This window comes from Cottoperca gobio, chromosome 12 (assembly GCF_900634415.1).
Source record: "Cottoperca gobio chromosome 12, fCotGob3.1, whole genome shotgun sequence".
Classification (NCBI taxonomy): domain Eukaryota; kingdom Metazoa; phylum Chordata; class Actinopteri; order Perciformes; family Bovichtidae; genus Cottoperca; species Cottoperca gobio.
The window spans coordinates 18,133,673-18,151,691 of NC_041366.1; the positions used below are offsets into that span (position 1 = coordinate 18,133,673).

An 18,019-nucleotide genomic window follows, 5' to 3' on the forward strand; every position below is an offset into this window, starting at 1 on the left:
AACTATTTCTATAAATAATATTTAATGTTTTTAGGCAAACATGTTGCTAAACTTTGATCGAGCTTTCAAAAGGTCCTTCATGTTGTTTCCCTGGACAGTGTTTTCTCGGTGGAGTGACAGATACTCATAATAACAAATAAACCCAGACTGCTGAAGCCTCGTATTACTTTAGATAAACTCACAGCCAGTACAAACCGCAGGAATGAGCACAGTTGTAATGTACATGTGGTCATGCGAGTACCGTTTAAAGACAGACGTATCAAATCCAATGTGTATTTCCAAATCTGTCTCCATGTTTGTTCTTCTTCTTCCCATCTGAACTTTTCTGTGCATCCTCAGCCTTCGCCAGCCTGCCTGGTCTCATGGAACACCTGTCGGAGAATTACAATTACTGGAAGGGCTTGGACGAGATGAAGTGCAAGAGCCTGCGTCCTCCCCCTCCTTCTTGACCGACACCTCGTCGCCTCCTCTCATCCATCACTCCGAGCAGGGTCGGACAGCGAGCGCAGCCCTGCGGTGGAACAATTAGTCTCTTCAGCTGTGATTCGACGGAGCTCTGTGCCCTCCCGGGCACCCCTAGACACGTTCGCGGCCCGAAGCTGGGCGATCGGGGACTCTGAGAGCAGACATCACTGACTGACGAACACTGAGACGCTGTTTCGATCTCAAATCACAGCCTCTTCTCTTGTGTGGTTCTTGGTGGTGGGGTTCTTCCAGTGGAGAACAGGTTGTCATTTGAGGGCCCCGTCGACTTTATGGCTCTGTTAAGTATTCCTAATAGCACCTCTATGAAACTGCGTGGACCTGACAATCTGTACCATACAGTGTAACACACCAGAAACCTGCACTTTAGCTAATCGAGACATTCTCATGTTGAGCATCCTCTTGCTTCTCACTGTTGTTTTAATTTCCTTTGTCTGTCTATTGATGTGAAAGAAACGTGGTGACCAAAGCTAGAGGCACTGAAGTGCTCCTTCCTTTCAAATTGCCAACTTGTGAAGGTGCTCAGCTGGACGCTACAGTACGAGAGACACTGACTTGTGTCTGGGACCAAAACACACATTTAAGAATTGGGAGATCCAGAGACAGTTAGCCAAGTACCAGGGTCCAATCAGAGGTCCAATCAGAGGGCAGAAGCAGCCAGCCCACAGGTTTTCTAAATGTCCAGGCCCGTACACAGAGCTGACGTGGAAGAAGGGCTTCCTATGTGATTAGTTCCTGATTTAAAGGCCACGTATCTTTCGTTTTGGTATCTTCGTAAATCTTTTGTCAAATGGAGGAACATTATTGCACTGTATCAGAGCCGTTAAAACGTTAGCTGTGATGCTTTTATCGAGTAATATAAAAATACATGCATAGCTTTGTGACACCAACTGTAGACATTTGCACGCAAATAAGGAGAAACAAATCTGACTTGTGAGCATCTGAACAATATTCTCTGCATGTGAAGCAACGCAGACTGTTGGGACGGTGCGCAAATCCTGTTGGGGGCCACGCAACACTAATGTACAAGTAGCGAGTCGCTGCGTCGGACCTCACAGTGACCCGACACATGTGTGAACCAGATCATATTTGGGATCCAGCTTGTATAAACAGCAGCTGCAGCGCCCGTCTGCTTCCAACACTAATCAGCTCTCACGTGGGTTTTGTTAAAACCAGTTTTACTGTATCTCAAAAATCCTGCAACTCAGAAAACTAGTCTGCACATGACTAGAAATAAGAAATAAGACTCAGATCATGAGATGTGCGTGATGTGTCTGCCCTCTGGTGGCTACATGGGGGGCGCTGCAGTAGTGGTAACACTAAATATGTGTGTGTGGTGAATCATTTGTTAGATTAATTATCACCCCCAATGTGACTGGGAATAGAAAACACGATTATTCGGCTTTAATATTTGAGATTTGAACCAGTATTACCTCTTAGTTAATGCTTCTGTGCATCTTTCAGAGCACTTTCCTTCAATTTTAACACACATGAAGCACAATGAACCTGATATTTTATAAGAAAATTGGATTAGAAATCAAAATAGTTATTAAATCTGCAGATATCCATAAACTATCTGAGCTGCTTTGGGGAAATTGTGTAACGTCATTATTATTATTATTATTATTATTCTAGTCGCAGATGACCGTGTTAACCAAAAGGCACAGAGAGCTCTTAACTGGTGCCTTATTCTTTGGTCATCTTCACACAAACAGAAGTATTTTTAGTTTCAATATTTCTTCCTCTCCTCAAAAAAAAAAAGCCATACATGTTTGAAAAAATAAATATGACCTCAGATATGTTGCTTTATGGTTCGTGCTGCAGTTTCGCGTCCACTTGGTGAGTCGGTGTTAATAGTTGCGTCACACTTCATCCTCTCTGTCGGGGAAGTTGGATCAGATGTGAACTCCACTGTTGGTTTGTCAGCTTCACTTTAAAAACAGACAGTTCAGTGTATTCAGAATAATAATGTGCAGTCTTTTATTGATGACCACGGTCTTAATCAAACGCCTTAATCTCGTCATGTCTGTGTTTAGTTCTTGCTATTGTTGCAATACACTGTAAAACTACCTTCTGTACCTGCTGTTCTTGTACATACTCACCCACTATATCGTTTTTTGCTTTTGCATTTTACATCATTTGTTTGTATGTGTTTGCAGGGGTGACTTTTAATTTGACTTGAAATGTGGCTCCACCTCTGAATGTTTCATGACTGCCATGTCTGATTACGAGAAGATATTTTTGCTAGTCGATAATGAAGATTTCTATTCAGAAAAATACGATTTAAATACTTCACATGTGAGACAAACATGCCTTTTTCTGTGAGTGCGACGGCATCAATGCGATCAGATGACGCCGAGGCACGTCACGTGCTCGTTATGTAAGGATAAGCCTTCATCACTGACGGTGATTTATATTTCCTCTCTCTTCCATCTCGGTGGCCGTGGCTGCGTGCCAATCCTGTGTTGTTTTCTATCATTTATAAACCACAATTAGAAAGTGATAATGTTGTGTACAGCCAGAATTATTTTTCAAAGACAAATTGAAGATGCGAGAACTGTAATGTGTGTTTTGAAAGATTTTACTGCCTCATGCATAGTTAGTCACTTAAAATCTACCATGTTTGTTTGAAGCGTTTCATTTAGTTTGCTGTCTGGATTATGATGTCTTATTTTGATGTTCTCTGTCTTGTGAGAGACGATTAAAGCATTCTTTAAATATGAAGTTGTTACATGAATGGCAGTGAAATAATAAGATATTAATAAGTGAGCTTCAGGGGTGATGGTAGCTAGCCTGTTTCCAGTCTTTATGCTAAGCTAAGCTAACCGGCTACAGCTTCATATTCAGGGGACAGATATCAGAGTGGTATCTTCTCATCTAACTCTCACTAAGAAAGGGCTGGTAGTGCTCAGGAAGCAGCAGCCAATAATACACCTGCAAAGTCCCAACAGGCTACAAGACGTCTGACTTCACATCGACATCACAGGCGGGAAAATAAAAAGAGCAAATTGTTTCTGGGACAAGATATTTACTGAGTGTTTTTAAGTTAATACTTTCAGTCAAAAGGCAAAACAACAACCATGACATCATCATTCAGAGAAAACAACAACCATGACATCATCATTCAGAGAAAACAATCATTACAGTAAAAGCAAAGACCGACATCAGCCGACGGCTTTTTCGAGGCTTCACGGGTTTCAAAAGTTCAGAGTTCTTCATTCTCCTCCAGTTTTTGGAAGAGCGCCAGGCTGCGCAGGTGCGACTGCCTTTCTCCGTTCTTCCACAGAATCAGCAGGTGGTCCGTCGAGCAGGTGACCAAACCGTTCTCCCTAAAGCTCACAAACATCTGACACAAGATGCACGGTTGGTTAAAGCTCCATTGTGACGAACGTTTTGCAGTCGAACAAAAGTAGAAAGTTTGGACATCATAAAAAAATAATACCTGGACGGCCCCCGAGTGTCCGATCAGATCACCCGTCAACTCGAGCGTCCTGATGTTCGGGACGTCCACGACCTTCTTTGACGGAGGACCGGGCTGTTTGTGTGTCCGGCCGAACGTCCACATTCCAAAGAAGCCTGAAGAGAAACTTTAGAATAATGATTGAAGACAATAAAATAAACTCGTCTCGTGCACGCTGTTGATAACTAGACTGTCGCAGTGGGTCGTTGCTGCAGGAACAAAGTGTCTCTGTTTATTCAGATGGAGATGGAGGTCAGGTAGGATTGGCTTCAGCAGCAGTTACATCACTGGAGGAGAGGTCTGAAGGTCAAACTACTGAATTTAAAACTGCTCCAATCAACATTTTTATACCAACAATGGATCAAATGACAACGTGTCTCTTAAGATGTCGACTTTCTGTTGGACTCAAAGACAATATTCTCTGATTCCAGCCTCTTAAATGAAAAGAGTTCCTGCTTTTCTTTATCATATATCATTGTAAACTTAATATTTTTGGATTTTTGGACACAACAAGATTCTGAAGTTGTAAAAAAAATGTTTACGTTTCAATACAACCCCTTCCACATCGCCACAACTATGGGAAATACACCTGTTGAAAATGAACCAAAGATTTACTGCTGTCCTGGAGACACACACACACACACACACACACACACACACACACACACACACACACACACACACACACACACACACACACACACACACTAGAGTAGGAAACACAACCTCCCTGAGTGCTGCACAGTACACTCTCCTTTGATATACAAAATACCACATCTGGACTGTATTACTGAACCCCCCCCCCCCCCCCCCTCCAATATCAAGACACTCATCTACACACACTAGAGTGGAGTGGCAACTCTCCTCATTGAACTTCCCGATTCATACTTATGTGATCTTTCACTGGGATGCAGTTAAAGTGGCAAATCCAGAGGAGGAAACGGGACGCTGGCCTACTTCTCCATATGTCTGCAAATTAGAATTTCATGCCAGCGCGTCACGCGTCGTATGTTTGTGTGCGTGCGTCACCTGCAGAGGCTGGTTCAGCATGCAAAGGCAGGTCCTGGATCTCCCACATCCTCACACTGCCATCTTCAGAGCAGGACATCAGCTCGCTGGAACAGAGACAGAGACACGCCATCAGTTCAGTCTAACGGCTGCTTTAATCACAAGCAGTCCCACGGAGTGTATTTCACACACGATCAGGAAAGTGTGTGATCACGACAGATATGCACTGTAGAGGTCCTGGACACAGTTGACTCTGCAGTGTTTGTATTTTTGCGATCTTGATGTATTTGAGGAAGAATTTCATTTTGTGTTGCCACATATACGGTGACCTCAAGAGTCCGCTATTCTAATTCAAAACGTCCTGACAGGAAGTGATATCCTACCTGTCAGATAGCAGCATGGTGTGCAGGACATTAGAGTCGTGAGCAACCTTCCTGTAAGCCACCACAGTCTTGGTCAGAATGCTGTACACATACAGGCCGCTGCCCACAGCTGCAAGGATGTGCTGCAAAAACAAAAACTTTTATTGTGGATCCCGATGACAAAATCAAATGCTACCAATCTTGAATGATACACAATAGTTACATCCACTCATCCCGTGTTCCTCACCCTTCCGTTGGTGGTCAGATGCTGAATCGACATCTCACTGGGTTTGGGAGCAGCCAATCGGATTTCGGCCTGAGTGCTGGCTTGAGACTCCTCCCACAGGATGTGCTCATAGGCCAGGATGTTCCAGTCAATCGCATCCCATAAGATCAACTCGCCCGCATGGGAGCCGCTGGCGAAAAGCCCGTCTGAGGAAGACACGCAACTCAAGTCATACGAACCAAAGAGTGCAACACACAATTTCTCTATAGCTCAACTTAATTGGCTGCAACTTAATACTTCCTGGTCGCTTCACTCCGTTAAGAACCTGAAACTGAAAGCCGCCTCTTTCAATAACGAGTCGGAGTTTCCCGACAGACTAACCGTTGACGTTGATGAGAGCTCGAATCCTGTCCTGGTGGTCGGACAGACAGCGGATCTCGGCCACCGACATGGAAGAATCAGTGGAGACTGTCAGCCTGTAGATCACTGCAAAGAAGACGATATATCGCTCACCGTTCTTTTTATCTTCTTTGCACATATTGAACATTCTTGTCATCCATCTGTCTCTCACCGATCTCTTTATCCATAGCAGCGGCTATGCAGTTCTTGGGCAGCTCTATCAAAGCAGTTATTCCTGCAGAATTACAAAAAAACGACAACATTAATCAGTTTGTGTCGGGGGAGGGGGGGGGAGGTTTATTGTGACAGGTATTTTTCCTTTTGTTTGTCCTCACCAGTGTCGCTGTGGTTGGGTTTGTGACACTGCAGCTCAAATTCTTTGTTCCACACACACAGTTCTCCCCCGCCGGAGGCCAACACACACAGCCGCTCCAGCACGAGCAAACACTGAGAGGGAGACACATCCGGATCAGCACACCAGACACATGTGCTAATTTGGACACACACACACAAATATCAGCGAAGAAAATAAATCAAATACAATTAGCCTTTACACGCTGTAATTAACCCTAATGTATGATCAAGGGGATGCAATTACTGGTTTTATCTTGAATCATAACTGGCAGAAAAAACCTTGAGTGTCAAACGTTTGAATTAGTATGTTACGTACCGTATCTCAACTCAGACGTAATTGTTCAGAGTTGGATGATTGTAATATCCAAGATAATGGAATGTGAAGGACCAAGACGTGCTGCACATGTTCTGTACATGTTCTGTACATGTTCTGTATATGTTCTGTACAGAACATGTACAGCACATGTGCTGTACATGTTCTGTATACGTTCTGTACATGTGCAGTACATGTTCTGTACATGTTCTGTATTAGTATGTACAGCACATGTTCTGTACATGTTCTGTATTAGTATGTACAGCACATGTACAGCACATGTTCTGTACATGTTCTGTATATGTTCTGTACATGTTCTGTATTAGTATGTACAGCACATGTACAGCACATGTTCTGTACATGTTCTGTATACGTTCTGTACATGTGCAGTACATGTTCTGTACATGTTCTGTACATGTTCTGTATTAGTATGTACAGCACATGTTCTGTACATGTTCTGTATTAGTATGTACAGCACATGTTCTGTATTAGTATGTACAGCACATGTACAGCACATGTTCTGTACATGTTCTGTATATGTTCTGTACATGTTCTGTATTAGTATGTACAGCACATGTTCTGTACATGTGCTGTACATACTAATACAGAACATGTACAGAACATGTTCTGTATATGTTCTGTATTAGTATGTACAGAGCTTTTCTAGATATAACTGTTAGAAAACTTGTAAGTTTCCTTCAAAACTCATTTAAATATTTGACATTTTTATGTGTCATGATGTTTTTGTCAGTTCAATCAGAAATAATTTATTCAGCATTATTACTTTTACTCTTAAAAGACGACATCAGGTCTTTTCGAGCTTGTTTTTATTTATATGCTCTTTGGCTCTAATGTCTGTTTTAGTTGTAATTATAATTTCTTTTGCACATTGTTTTGATGCTTTTGAGACAGCATTCAATTCTGACTTTTGTCATGCTGGAAGCTTTACGGAAAATGTTACTAGGACCGATATAGAACCACTGGCAGTGGGACTTTTACTTAAAATGGGACTTCTTCAGACTTGAGACCAACATGCACAATCACCATTACATCTACGTAACACGGTGCATATCTAAAAAGGGGGTTTATCGATTACCTTCACAGATGACTGAAGATCTGAAATGGTCTGAACCCTGTTGCCCGTATCAGGGTCCCACAGCTGACGAAGCAGGTTAAGGAAAATCGAGTTTGAATTAAAAACGCAACAATAAAATATGATTTTAATGTGTATTTAAACATGTGTTCCGTTCTGTCTTTTGTTTATGAGGATACGCTGAGACTTCGGTCTGAGGAGGCTGTGATGAGCGAGGTGTGCGACGTGAGGTCATCATTGCAGGTGAAGGTAGTTATGGCTGTTATTTGCTGGGAATGGCCCCTCAGCTCCTGCAGCCTCTCCCCGGTCTAACAGTCAGACAGAAGAAAAGAAAAAAAAAAAGCAATTAGTGCCACTGTGTTGTGTACAATTTCACAATGTATTGAAATAATCAACTTGCAGCATATTACCTCCACGTTCCACACCAAAACAAGGCCATCGTCGCCCGCTGAGGCACATCTGGAAAACACAAGATGAAAAAGGTAACGAGTCGTTTCTCGCAAGTAGACTCGTACGTGACAAAAATACTTCAGTGCACTTGGCAGCCTCATCTTAAACGTAGTCAAACACGCCGGGTTAGTCTCTATCTGTGTGAGGAATCATTTCCCGCGGCTCCATCTCCACCCCGAGAAATCTTAAAGAAACATCTGTCCTGGGGTATTCCCACCTTCACTTGCCCTCTGACCCTTAACCATCCACACTGCCTGTTCCCAAAATCAACAGACGGGATGACCGGATAAAAAAAAGAGATAAAATGAGAAGAGGGGAACTGTCGAGGATACATTTTCGGACTTCAAAAGCAATCTGGAGAGAATTTTCTGCCCTTTGCCCCCAACTGAGGACCTGTGTGCGGAGAGGACGAGACCCAGAGGAGGAGGTTATTACTGGAGGAGACCAGGCGTGAAGCAACCCCCACCTCCTGACACACACACACACACACACACACACACACACACACACACACACACACACACACACACACACACACACACACACACACGCACACACTTAGTTCTGTTATAAATCCCAATCTGACCACTTATGCAGGCCCACTCTACCATGCCGTTGTGCAGCATGCTTCCACAAAGCAGCGCAGAGCGGAGATCAGGTGCAAAACCTTTATATGTGTGTGTCAATGTGTGTATGGACGGCATTAAAGGGCTTTGGTTATACTGTACTGTGCACACACACAATCACATAGTGGTGATGATTGGGCTCTTGTCATGCTCTGTAAGTTTTCCGTAGGTGAGGATCTCCTGTCAATCACAGAGGGATAGAGGCCAGCCAAGGGTAGAGAGCAGAGAGGTTAGAGAGAGAGAGGGGTGGTGGTGGTGGGGGGGGGGGGGGGTTGTGGTCTGCTTACCTGAAGTCATCAATCTGCACCAGAAATCGAACAATGTCAAAATGTCCTTTCAGCACCTGCAGCTCAGTGAACCAGTTTTTGGGCTGTTCCTCTCCGATGCACAACACGGAGCTTTTCTGCAGACATAAGAGGGAAAGTAGTGAGACAAACAGGCCGAGGTGCAGAGGGAGACAGTGGACTCTGAACAGACAGGTAGTGCTGGAAAGTACATTTATTCAAGTGTTACACTCACTACAGTTTTAAGGGACCTGTACTCTATATACACTTCTACTCCACTACATGTTAGAGGGAGACACAGTGAACTAAACTACACTTATACAAAAGCTATGATTACTTTTCAGATTAATCTTTTACCTTTACTAATATGATACGCTTATTAAATACAATGCATGGTTAAAGATTAAAGCTGTGGTTCCCAGCCTTTTTGGTTTACTCGGTGCCCCGCGTCATGTTTCAGATGTCTATGAGTTGTTAGCCGAGACATTTCCATTCTTATGTTTGAGGCCAAATGATCCTATAATTCACAAAATAAAACAAACATTAGTGAAAAGTCTGCAGAATAAATAGCAACGTGTGTTCTTTCTTCTCCTAATAATAATCATCTCATGAGTTTTATCTTGTGACCCTTCAGAGAACAACTCGATTAAACAGCTTAACTGTATATAAAGTGCAAAAGAACAGAACAAAAGACATATTGAAGAAGCCTTCATGTCTAATGAATAGTTCTATGTTAAGTTTTCTGAACATGGGGACAGACGCCTTTTTTTAGAGTTTGACAAAGTCAAGAAGAAGAATTCAAACACACAATTTAAAAATACTCTGTTACAAGTAAAAGTCCTGCATTTGTATTGTATTTTATCATTAAGGCCTCATAAACTACAAGGAACACAATCAAGTATGTGGTATCTAGTATATCAAAGATATGCAACACATATGAAGTGTCAAATAATATTTATAATGGAAGACATCCTGCCTATTTGTGTGATCTTTCATGTGATCTCTTATACTTACCATATGCGTGTACCATATTTCAAGCCTTTTTAGACCAATCAGAATAAATGTTTTTCCTCATCATACTAAATAAAGTCTTTGGGCACACATTTCCATCCTGTTGGGTGGATTAATTTACTTTATAACAATATAGTGTGTTGTTTATGCTCATTATAGGTTATGCAATCTATATCTGCAAAGCAACTAGCAGTCAGAAAAAAAGTACAATATTTCCCTCTGAAATATGGAGGCGTTGAATTATCACCGATAATTAAAATACTTAAGTAAAGTACAAGTACCCCAAGTACAAGTACCTCAAGTACCTCAAGTACATCAAGTACCTCAAGTACATCAAGTACAAGTACCTCAAGTACATCAAGTACAAGTACCTCAAGTACAAGTACCGCCAGTACAAGTACCTCAAGTACATCAAGTACATCAAGTACATCAAGTACATCAAGTACAAGTACCTCAAGTACCTCAAGTCCATCAAGTACAAGTACCTCAAGTACATCAAGTACAAGTACCTCAAGTACAAGTACCGCCAGTACAAGTACCTCAAGTACATCAAGTACCTCCAGTACAAGTACCTCAAGTACATCAAGTACCTCCAGTACCTCCAGTACCTCCAGTACAAGTACATCAAGTACATCAAGTACATCAAGTACATCAAGTGCAAGTACCTCAAGTACATCAAGTACATCAAGTACCTCAAGTACAAGTACCTCAAGTACAAGTAGTACAAGTACCTCAAGTACCTCAAGTACAAGTACCTCAAGTACCTCAAGTACAAGTACCTCCAGTACAAGTACATCAAGTACATCAAGTACATCAAGTACAAGTACCTCAAGTACCTCAAGTGCAAGTACCTCAAGTACATCAAGTACCTCAAGTACAAGTACCTCAAGTACAAGTACCTCCAGTACAAGTACATCAAGTACATCAAGTACATCAAGTACAAGTACCGCCAGTACAAGTACCTCAAGTACATCAAGTACCTCCAGTACAAGTACATCAAGTACATCAAGTACATCAAGTACATCAAGTGCAAGTACCTCAAGTACATCAAGTACATCAAGTACAAGTACCTCAAGTACCTCAAGTACAAGTACCTCAAGTACAAGTACCTCAAGTACCTCAAGTACAAGTACCTCCAGTACAAGTACATCAAGTACATCAAGTACATCAAGTACATCAAGTACATCAAGTACAAGTACCTCAAGTGCAAGTACCTCAAGTACATCAAGTACCTCAAGTACCTCAAGTACAAGTACCTCAAGTACCTCAAGTACAAGTACCTCCAGTACAAGTACATCAAGTACATCAAGTACATCAAGTACATCAAGTACATCAAGTACAAGTACCTCAAGTACCTCAAGTACAAGTACCTCAAGTATAAGTACCTCAAGTACATCAAGTACATCAAGTACATCAAGTACATCAAGTACAAGTACCTCAAGTACCTCAAGTACAAGTACCTCAAGTACCTCCAGTACAAGTACCTCCAGTACAAGTACATCAAGTACATCAAGTACAAGTACCTCAAGTACCTCAAGTACAAGTACCTCAAGTACAAGTACCTCAAGTACAAGTACCTCCAGTACAAGTACATCAAGTACAAGTACCTCAAGTACCTCAAGTACAAGTACCTCAAGTATAAGTAGCTAACGTTACTTAAGTAAATCGTTACTTTCCATCACTGGTCGCCAATCTTACATGACGGTTATGGGAAGTAGAGAGAAATGTATACACCCAAACAATATTAACGTTACCATAAATACATTGGGATAAATCATGTAGTAATATAGTTAATAAACAAACGTTGATGAGACAGCTAGCATAGCATGCTGCTTAAACATTAGCTTCAAAGCTACCGTTACATCGTACCTCCACGGAGCCCTGAGCTTCTCGACTACCAAGAATCCACCGAAGCATCGTTTTACCGGTTAACCTTCGCTGAAGGACACAGAATGAAGCCAGTTTACATAAATATCTAAATATGAGCCAGAAAACAATATGTTAACGTGTAACGGAAAGCACAACAAACGTTACAGGTGCGTGAATTGTATCTTACTCATTAAGCGTAAACAGAAACCAGAGACGCTTCCGTGTGATGAAATATCGTCCTATTTATGGAGTTTGTCAGATGATTTGAGATTTATGTTTTGTTGACCCGATGATTTCACCAACATGTAACGTTAAGGCAGTAGTGTAAGCTAGCTACATGTTAATTTAAAGGTCCATTTCTGTCACGACCAAAACAAATCATTCATGTGACTCAAACTACGGAAGCTTGGGTTGGACATAAGTCATTCAGGCCGATAAATATTGGGACTGCTGTACAAAAATATTTTATTTATTGCTATTTATTTATCGTGTTTTCCGTAAAGGTAGACCTTCAGGCTTGCTATAAAATATGTTTAAAATACTCTTATTTGTGTAGTATTTTTTTTTCCACAAAGAAATACAAATTAACTAATTTTTCAGAGTCACAATAAGGTTTATTGCCATTGTCAGGTAGGTTTTCACTTGCAAGGAATTATCCTTAGTGTTTGGTCGATACAATAAACATATTAAGAGAAAAATAATGAATACAGGCAACTACTGCAATAGTCAAGAACATAAATATAGAATAGAAAAAAATCTAAATATGAAAAAGACACATAACAAATATGTGCAATATAGCTGTTTTAGATTATAAACGACATATTATAGCTTTTATATGACATCTGCTATAAAGTATATTCTTTGTCTATGTGCACTCAAGGCTTTGAGTTTCCACATCATGCATATGTAAATTAGGCTACAAATTAATTGGACCAAGATTGGCTGCAGAGAAACCTTCCCTCTTCTGCAGGTGAATATTAAAACAGTCTTCTAATGTCTGCACATACATCATTCTGCACGATGAAACTCAAACGTCCAAGTAACAAGAATAAAAACACATTTTGAGTGTCATTCTCCTTTTCTACAGCTAGATGGCAGTGTGTAACAATCCCATGAGATCAGAGGAAGGTTCAAGCCTCCATTAGCCAGGAAAAAACATGTATTTTCGCCAAGTGTTTTCACATTTATCTAGATTATACTGAGACAAAGTCAAACCATTTGATTGAATCTCTTGTGTGATTTCGACACTCTCTGTCTACAGTTGTTCTTACTTCCCCTTATTTCTCTCCTCCATCCCATGACTTCTGCATTAATGTTGACCTGCTCTCCCTCCATATCTTCCTGCTCCATTCTCCTCCTCCTCCTCTCGGTGTCTCCCCTGTTAACACACAGATACACACATACCAGACACACAGTCACACATCACCCTAGCTGTGTCTACTCCTGCTCCCCCGATTGAGACGACACGCAGTGTAGGGCCTGTGACCTTCATGGTGGCTCAGATCTGCGGCTGGCACTGATTTCTGATTTAGTGTCGATCCGCCGCGCTTGTCAGGGGCTGCGAGGTGCTTTCCATGTGGTAATAGAAAAGCTCAAGGGCAGCTATAGAAAGGAGGAGGGTTAGGGAGAGGGATTGGTTGAGGTGGAGTGAATGGGTTTTAGATTTGTGGACGGGTGAGACTCTGTTTGTTTAACTATCTGTCAGATATCTGGATGAATAGGTCAAATGTGTAGACTGTAGAGTTTTGAATGATTAATGCAAAAGATGGGAAAGAATGTGAAGAAGACAGCGATGCTAGCAGCTCTGTGTATTAATCACAGCTAAATGCTAATGTCAGCATGTTAACATGCTCATAAAACGATGGTTAACATGCTGATATTAAGCTTGTTCACCATCTTAGTTTAGCATGATAGTATGCTAACATTTACTATATCTGAGGTTGATGGTCATTTCTTTAGTTTTGCTGGTATTTGGTCATAAACCAAAGTATTAAACAAACTAAAAATCTGAGATGAAAAGTCTCACCAAAGATACTATTACAACATCCTTGTTGTCAAGATATTTAAATAAAAAATAAAAATGTCTACCTCATGGTGGTGCTACATGAAAGTCATTAGGATTCATCCTCTGGGTACAATGAATGCACACGGTAATTCCTCCAAAACTTAACCAACAAATCGATGTTGTCATCCTACTCAAAACCACAAATGTCAACCTCACGATGGCTCGAGAGGAAAAGGCTCATGAGGATATATCATCTGGTAACCATAAAGATCTGAACAAAATAATGTACCAACCCATGCTGCAGATATAAATACAATATATAATATAACAGTTGTTGAAGTAATTCAGGAAGTGGTGAACCAACCTAGAAAAAGCACATAGAAAAAGTGATTTGTGGCAGGAAATGAGACGGGAAAGTACATTTTTCCCAAACACATTATAGGGTGAAGATGATAGAAAAGATAAACAGAGTTTACAATAACCAGGTGAGCACAGACAAGGAGGAAAAGGTAGAGATTCTGGAGTTCACTGGTAGAAATGATAGGAAAAGGTAAGTGCAGCGGCATCAGTCTGCTGTGGACCAGGTGTCAAATATGACCAATGGCAGGAATCAGCTAAGAGGTGAAGTCATGATGCGCTGGCCACCAAAACACTCGCAGCACTAAAGACCAGAGTCAGAGCAAAGCAAAAAGTCTCCCTGCTCCCTCTTCCTCCGCCACAGTGGCTGATCTCACCGCCCTATCTCCACCCTGTAAGGAAAACAAATGGTTATGATGATGGAAAAGGAATTAAGCTGTAATTTAACAATGGGTCAACAACAGTATTCAATAACAGGCTCCCTCCCTCGCTGGTCGGAGGGGTCTTGTAGATTCTTGACCAACACACTTCACTGTCCCTCTTCATCAGGTTTTCACTGTGTTCTGCTTTACCTGCCGTGGCCTCTGCCTCACATGGGATCTGCACTCAGACCTCCACACGCAGTTAGCTGCATCACCAAAGCTAACGATAAACAGCATGTGTCCATAATTCCAGTTTCTTTACAAATATATGACTTCCCTTTGTTTGAATACTCACATGCTCAGACGGTTATTTGTCCCTGCTATCGTTCCTCGTTTCTGTATTGCCCGTGAAGAGTCGTGGGCGTCCTCGTCTGATTGTTGGGTTTGAAAAGTGGTGAAAATCTTTCGGATGCAGCATCTTCTTCCCTGAACCTGACGTTGGAAAGACGCTGTTCTGCAAAACACTTTGTTCCAAGCATGCTCGGGCCTTCATGAAAAAGTCTGAATTTGTCCTTTAAAACAGCAGTCACCTGAACAAACCTTCCAACACTTCCACACAACCCACATTTAAAGATATTAAGACATGCGATAAGATTTTACAGATTTTATTTGCAGGTTTTGGAGGTGGATTAGTTTTTCTTTTCTTTTTTACAAAAATTTAAAATGTGCATTTAAAGATTCCACAGCAACATCTCGCTAGTAGAAAGTAGTTCCACTGAAAACTGGCCACACATTTTTATTTTAACTAAATGTGTATGATGACACAAATGCCATAAAACCTTATTAAAACAAAGTGCATGTGGCTCTGATTAAAATATATATGGCACATAATCCAGAGGGTGATGGTCTGAAGATGACCAGGGAGGATGCCTGAGTGTATTCAAGCTTGTCACTTTGATTGGTCACGTGAGTATGACTGTAATTGCTGTGTTTCAGTCATCATAGGTTAATTACCAGCCTTGACCTATCACATACACACATACAGACACACACTACGGACATGAGGATGGGAGGATTGTTTTTGTACATCCCCAAAAAGTTAGAAGATATACAGCTCGGTAATGTAAAGCTGCCACTTGTCTTTTACTCCGCATGATCTTCCTCTCTCGTCACTGTCTGTCTCCCCCCCACCCCCCCCCCCACCCCACCTCCTTCCCTCCCTCATTTGGTGACCCACTAATGTTCTGTTCATTTTCTCTTATGAATAGATAATGGGCAAAAATCAAATCTCTTCATTTGCATGTAATACAATTAAGACCTTTTCAAACAATGACAAATGGAGGGAGCAGCGAGATGTCAATCAGCCTCGTCAGCGAGAGCACAAAGACAGCATTGGCGAACCTCTCCATTTTAACGAAAATTAATAAAACCTTCAAATGGAATTTTCTCGCCGCCATCTGGCATAACAATCACCAAGACACTCCTAGACTCTGCCTGTCAAATAAAATTAAAGTTCTCATGAATTTGGATTCATAATGTGCATGTGATGCCGCCAACATACCTCTACCCCCAAAAGCTCAAGGAATTGGATTTCTTTTTTTTCTCCATCAATACATGATGGGATGTGTGGCCCAAACTGCTCTCAGAGATCCATTTCTCTGTTTCCTCATTGGTTTATTTAAGGACAAAAAAAACAAACAGGTTCAGATCATGTCTGCGTGACAACTGTTACTTAAAGGGTAGGTTCACTCCCAAGTAACGCTCACATGCCTTTACATTAAAATAGTTTTCGGTTACTTTATTTGCCCCTGCTCTCTAAAGTGGCCCTGAAGAGGCCCCTTTATGCTAAGCTAAGCTAAGCTAACCGGCGGCTAGCTCTGGCTTCATAATCAGCGTACAGACACGAGAGTTATAAATGCAAATACAGTATTTTTGCACAAGATTTCCCAAAATGACCCAACACAGGTTCACATTTTTTGTTTGAAATCCAAAGATGGACGTCAAACTCCACAGTCCAGCACAGCTGCGGTGTGAGAACGGTAACTGAAAGAGAGAATTTTGTAACTTTGCAAAACACCCAACTCCTGTTTTAAGACAGACATTTCAAAATAATTTTCCTTTAAAGCAAAAGTTAAACATTTTTGGGAAATATGCTTAAAGTTAGATCCAGCAGCCGGTGAGTTTAGTTTATCATCAAGACTGGAAATGAGGGGAAACAGCTGCCCTGGCTCAGTGAGCACCTCTAAAGCTCACAGTTTAACACATTTAATCTATTTTTGCTCTGTAAATTTGTTTCTGTCAAGAAAGCGAATGAGCGTGTTTCCAAAAATGTCAAACTATTGTCGTTGTTTTGTTAAAATAATCCCCAAAACGTGGAGCTTTGCAAATAATGGTTTTGATTTCTAATAGAGTAGTAGCCTGATGCTTATTCATAAATGTACATTTACATAATTTCATTCAGACTTCCTCTAAACATACAATAATATAAACATGTGGACATAAACACAATAACCATATGCACGCACACAAATACACATGCATGCATTATCTCACACACACACACACACACACACACACACACACACACACACACACACACACACACACACACACACACACACACACACACTGGAAAATTAATGAGCTCTCATTCATAATCCAGTATAGAGAGAGCCATGTTCACCCTTGGATGGTTTATTGACTGATTTCATTTATTTGTGTGGAATAAATAGGAGGTAAACATTGGCTCGCTCTCACATTTTCCGCGACACACTCGCTGCACAGCATTCTGGGAGAAATGATCCCACCAACAGCAGGGTCACTGATTGGCTACCTCGCCAGTGTGTGACAAATTACCCAATAAGAAATAGGTTACCCATTTCCACAAACTAATTAACCTGGGTGATAGTAAAACAAATTATTACATTTATGTAATATTATTTCACATCTGTCGCCAGACTACAAATATCTTTATCCCAGTGCTTCTCCGTCCCACGATCGCTTCCTCTTTGTGATTATAATCCAGACATCATGGAAGCCTGGCACATACTGTATACATGTTCTGTCTAGCACATGAAGATTGTATTATTTTAAAGGATGTAATATCATTTTAGCCAATCAATTAAAAAAAGACAAAATTCTAAATGATCGACAAGATAAAGAAAACATATTTTTGCTGCATAATTTCAGTTTCTCTTCTGATTGTATCTTGTTTTTGTTGTATAATACAAACCACTTCTTAAAGACATTATTAATGGGTTAAAAGAGAAAGTTAACAAAACAAAAGTAACCTAAATACATTTAAAAAAGACAACCTGTGAGCCATTTGCAGGAGGTATCTTTAGAGCACGGACAACA

General features: G+C 41.1%; 2 protein-coding genes across 4 annotated transcripts in view; one reads left to right on the forward strand and one right to left on the reverse strand.

Annotated features, from left to right (window-relative positions):
- pde8b (phosphodiesterase 8B) overlaps positions 1 to 3,207 on the forward strand; it is a 34,204-nt gene extending 30,997 nt beyond the window's left edge. The window contains 1 exon segment of the mRNA XM_029445080.1: positions 340 to 3,207. Within this exon segment, the coding sequence (XP_029300940.1) occupies positions 340 to 449 (110 nt within the window). The 3' untranslated portion in view covers positions 450 to 3,207.
- Positions 3,208 to 3,491: 284 nt separating this feature from the next.
- On the reverse strand, positions 3,492 to 12,329 carry wdr41 (WD repeat domain 41). 3 transcript variants are annotated; one of them, XM_029445081.1, is made up of 14 exons: positions 12,126 to 12,329; positions 11,939 to 12,007; positions 9,062 to 9,177; positions 8,109 to 8,157; positions 7,878 to 8,006; positions 7,702 to 7,764; positions 6,274 to 6,385; positions 6,111 to 6,173; positions 5,921 to 6,025; positions 5,561 to 5,745; positions 5,335 to 5,456; positions 4,973 to 5,058; positions 3,926 to 4,059; positions 3,492 to 3,829 (listed from the first exon to the last, which is right to left on the reverse strand). In XM_029445081.1, the coding sequence occupies exons 2-14, from the start codon at positions 11,984 to 11,986 to the stop codon at positions 3,689 to 3,691; spliced, it is 1,353 nt and encodes a 450-aa protein (XP_029300941.1). In that variant the 5' UTR covers positions 11,987 to 12,007; positions 12,126 to 12,329; the 3' UTR covers positions 3,492 to 3,688. The 3 variants fall into 3 exon arrangements, with proteins under 3 accessions (XP_029300941.1, XP_029300942.1, XP_029300943.1); XM_029445082.1 differs by having other exon boundaries at positions 3,689 to 3,829; positions 3,926 to 4,070; XM_029445083.1 differs by lacking the exons at positions 3,492 to 3,829; positions 3,926 to 4,059 and adding an exon at positions 4,077 to 4,230.
- Positions 12,330 to 18,019: the final 5,690 nt, after the last annotated feature.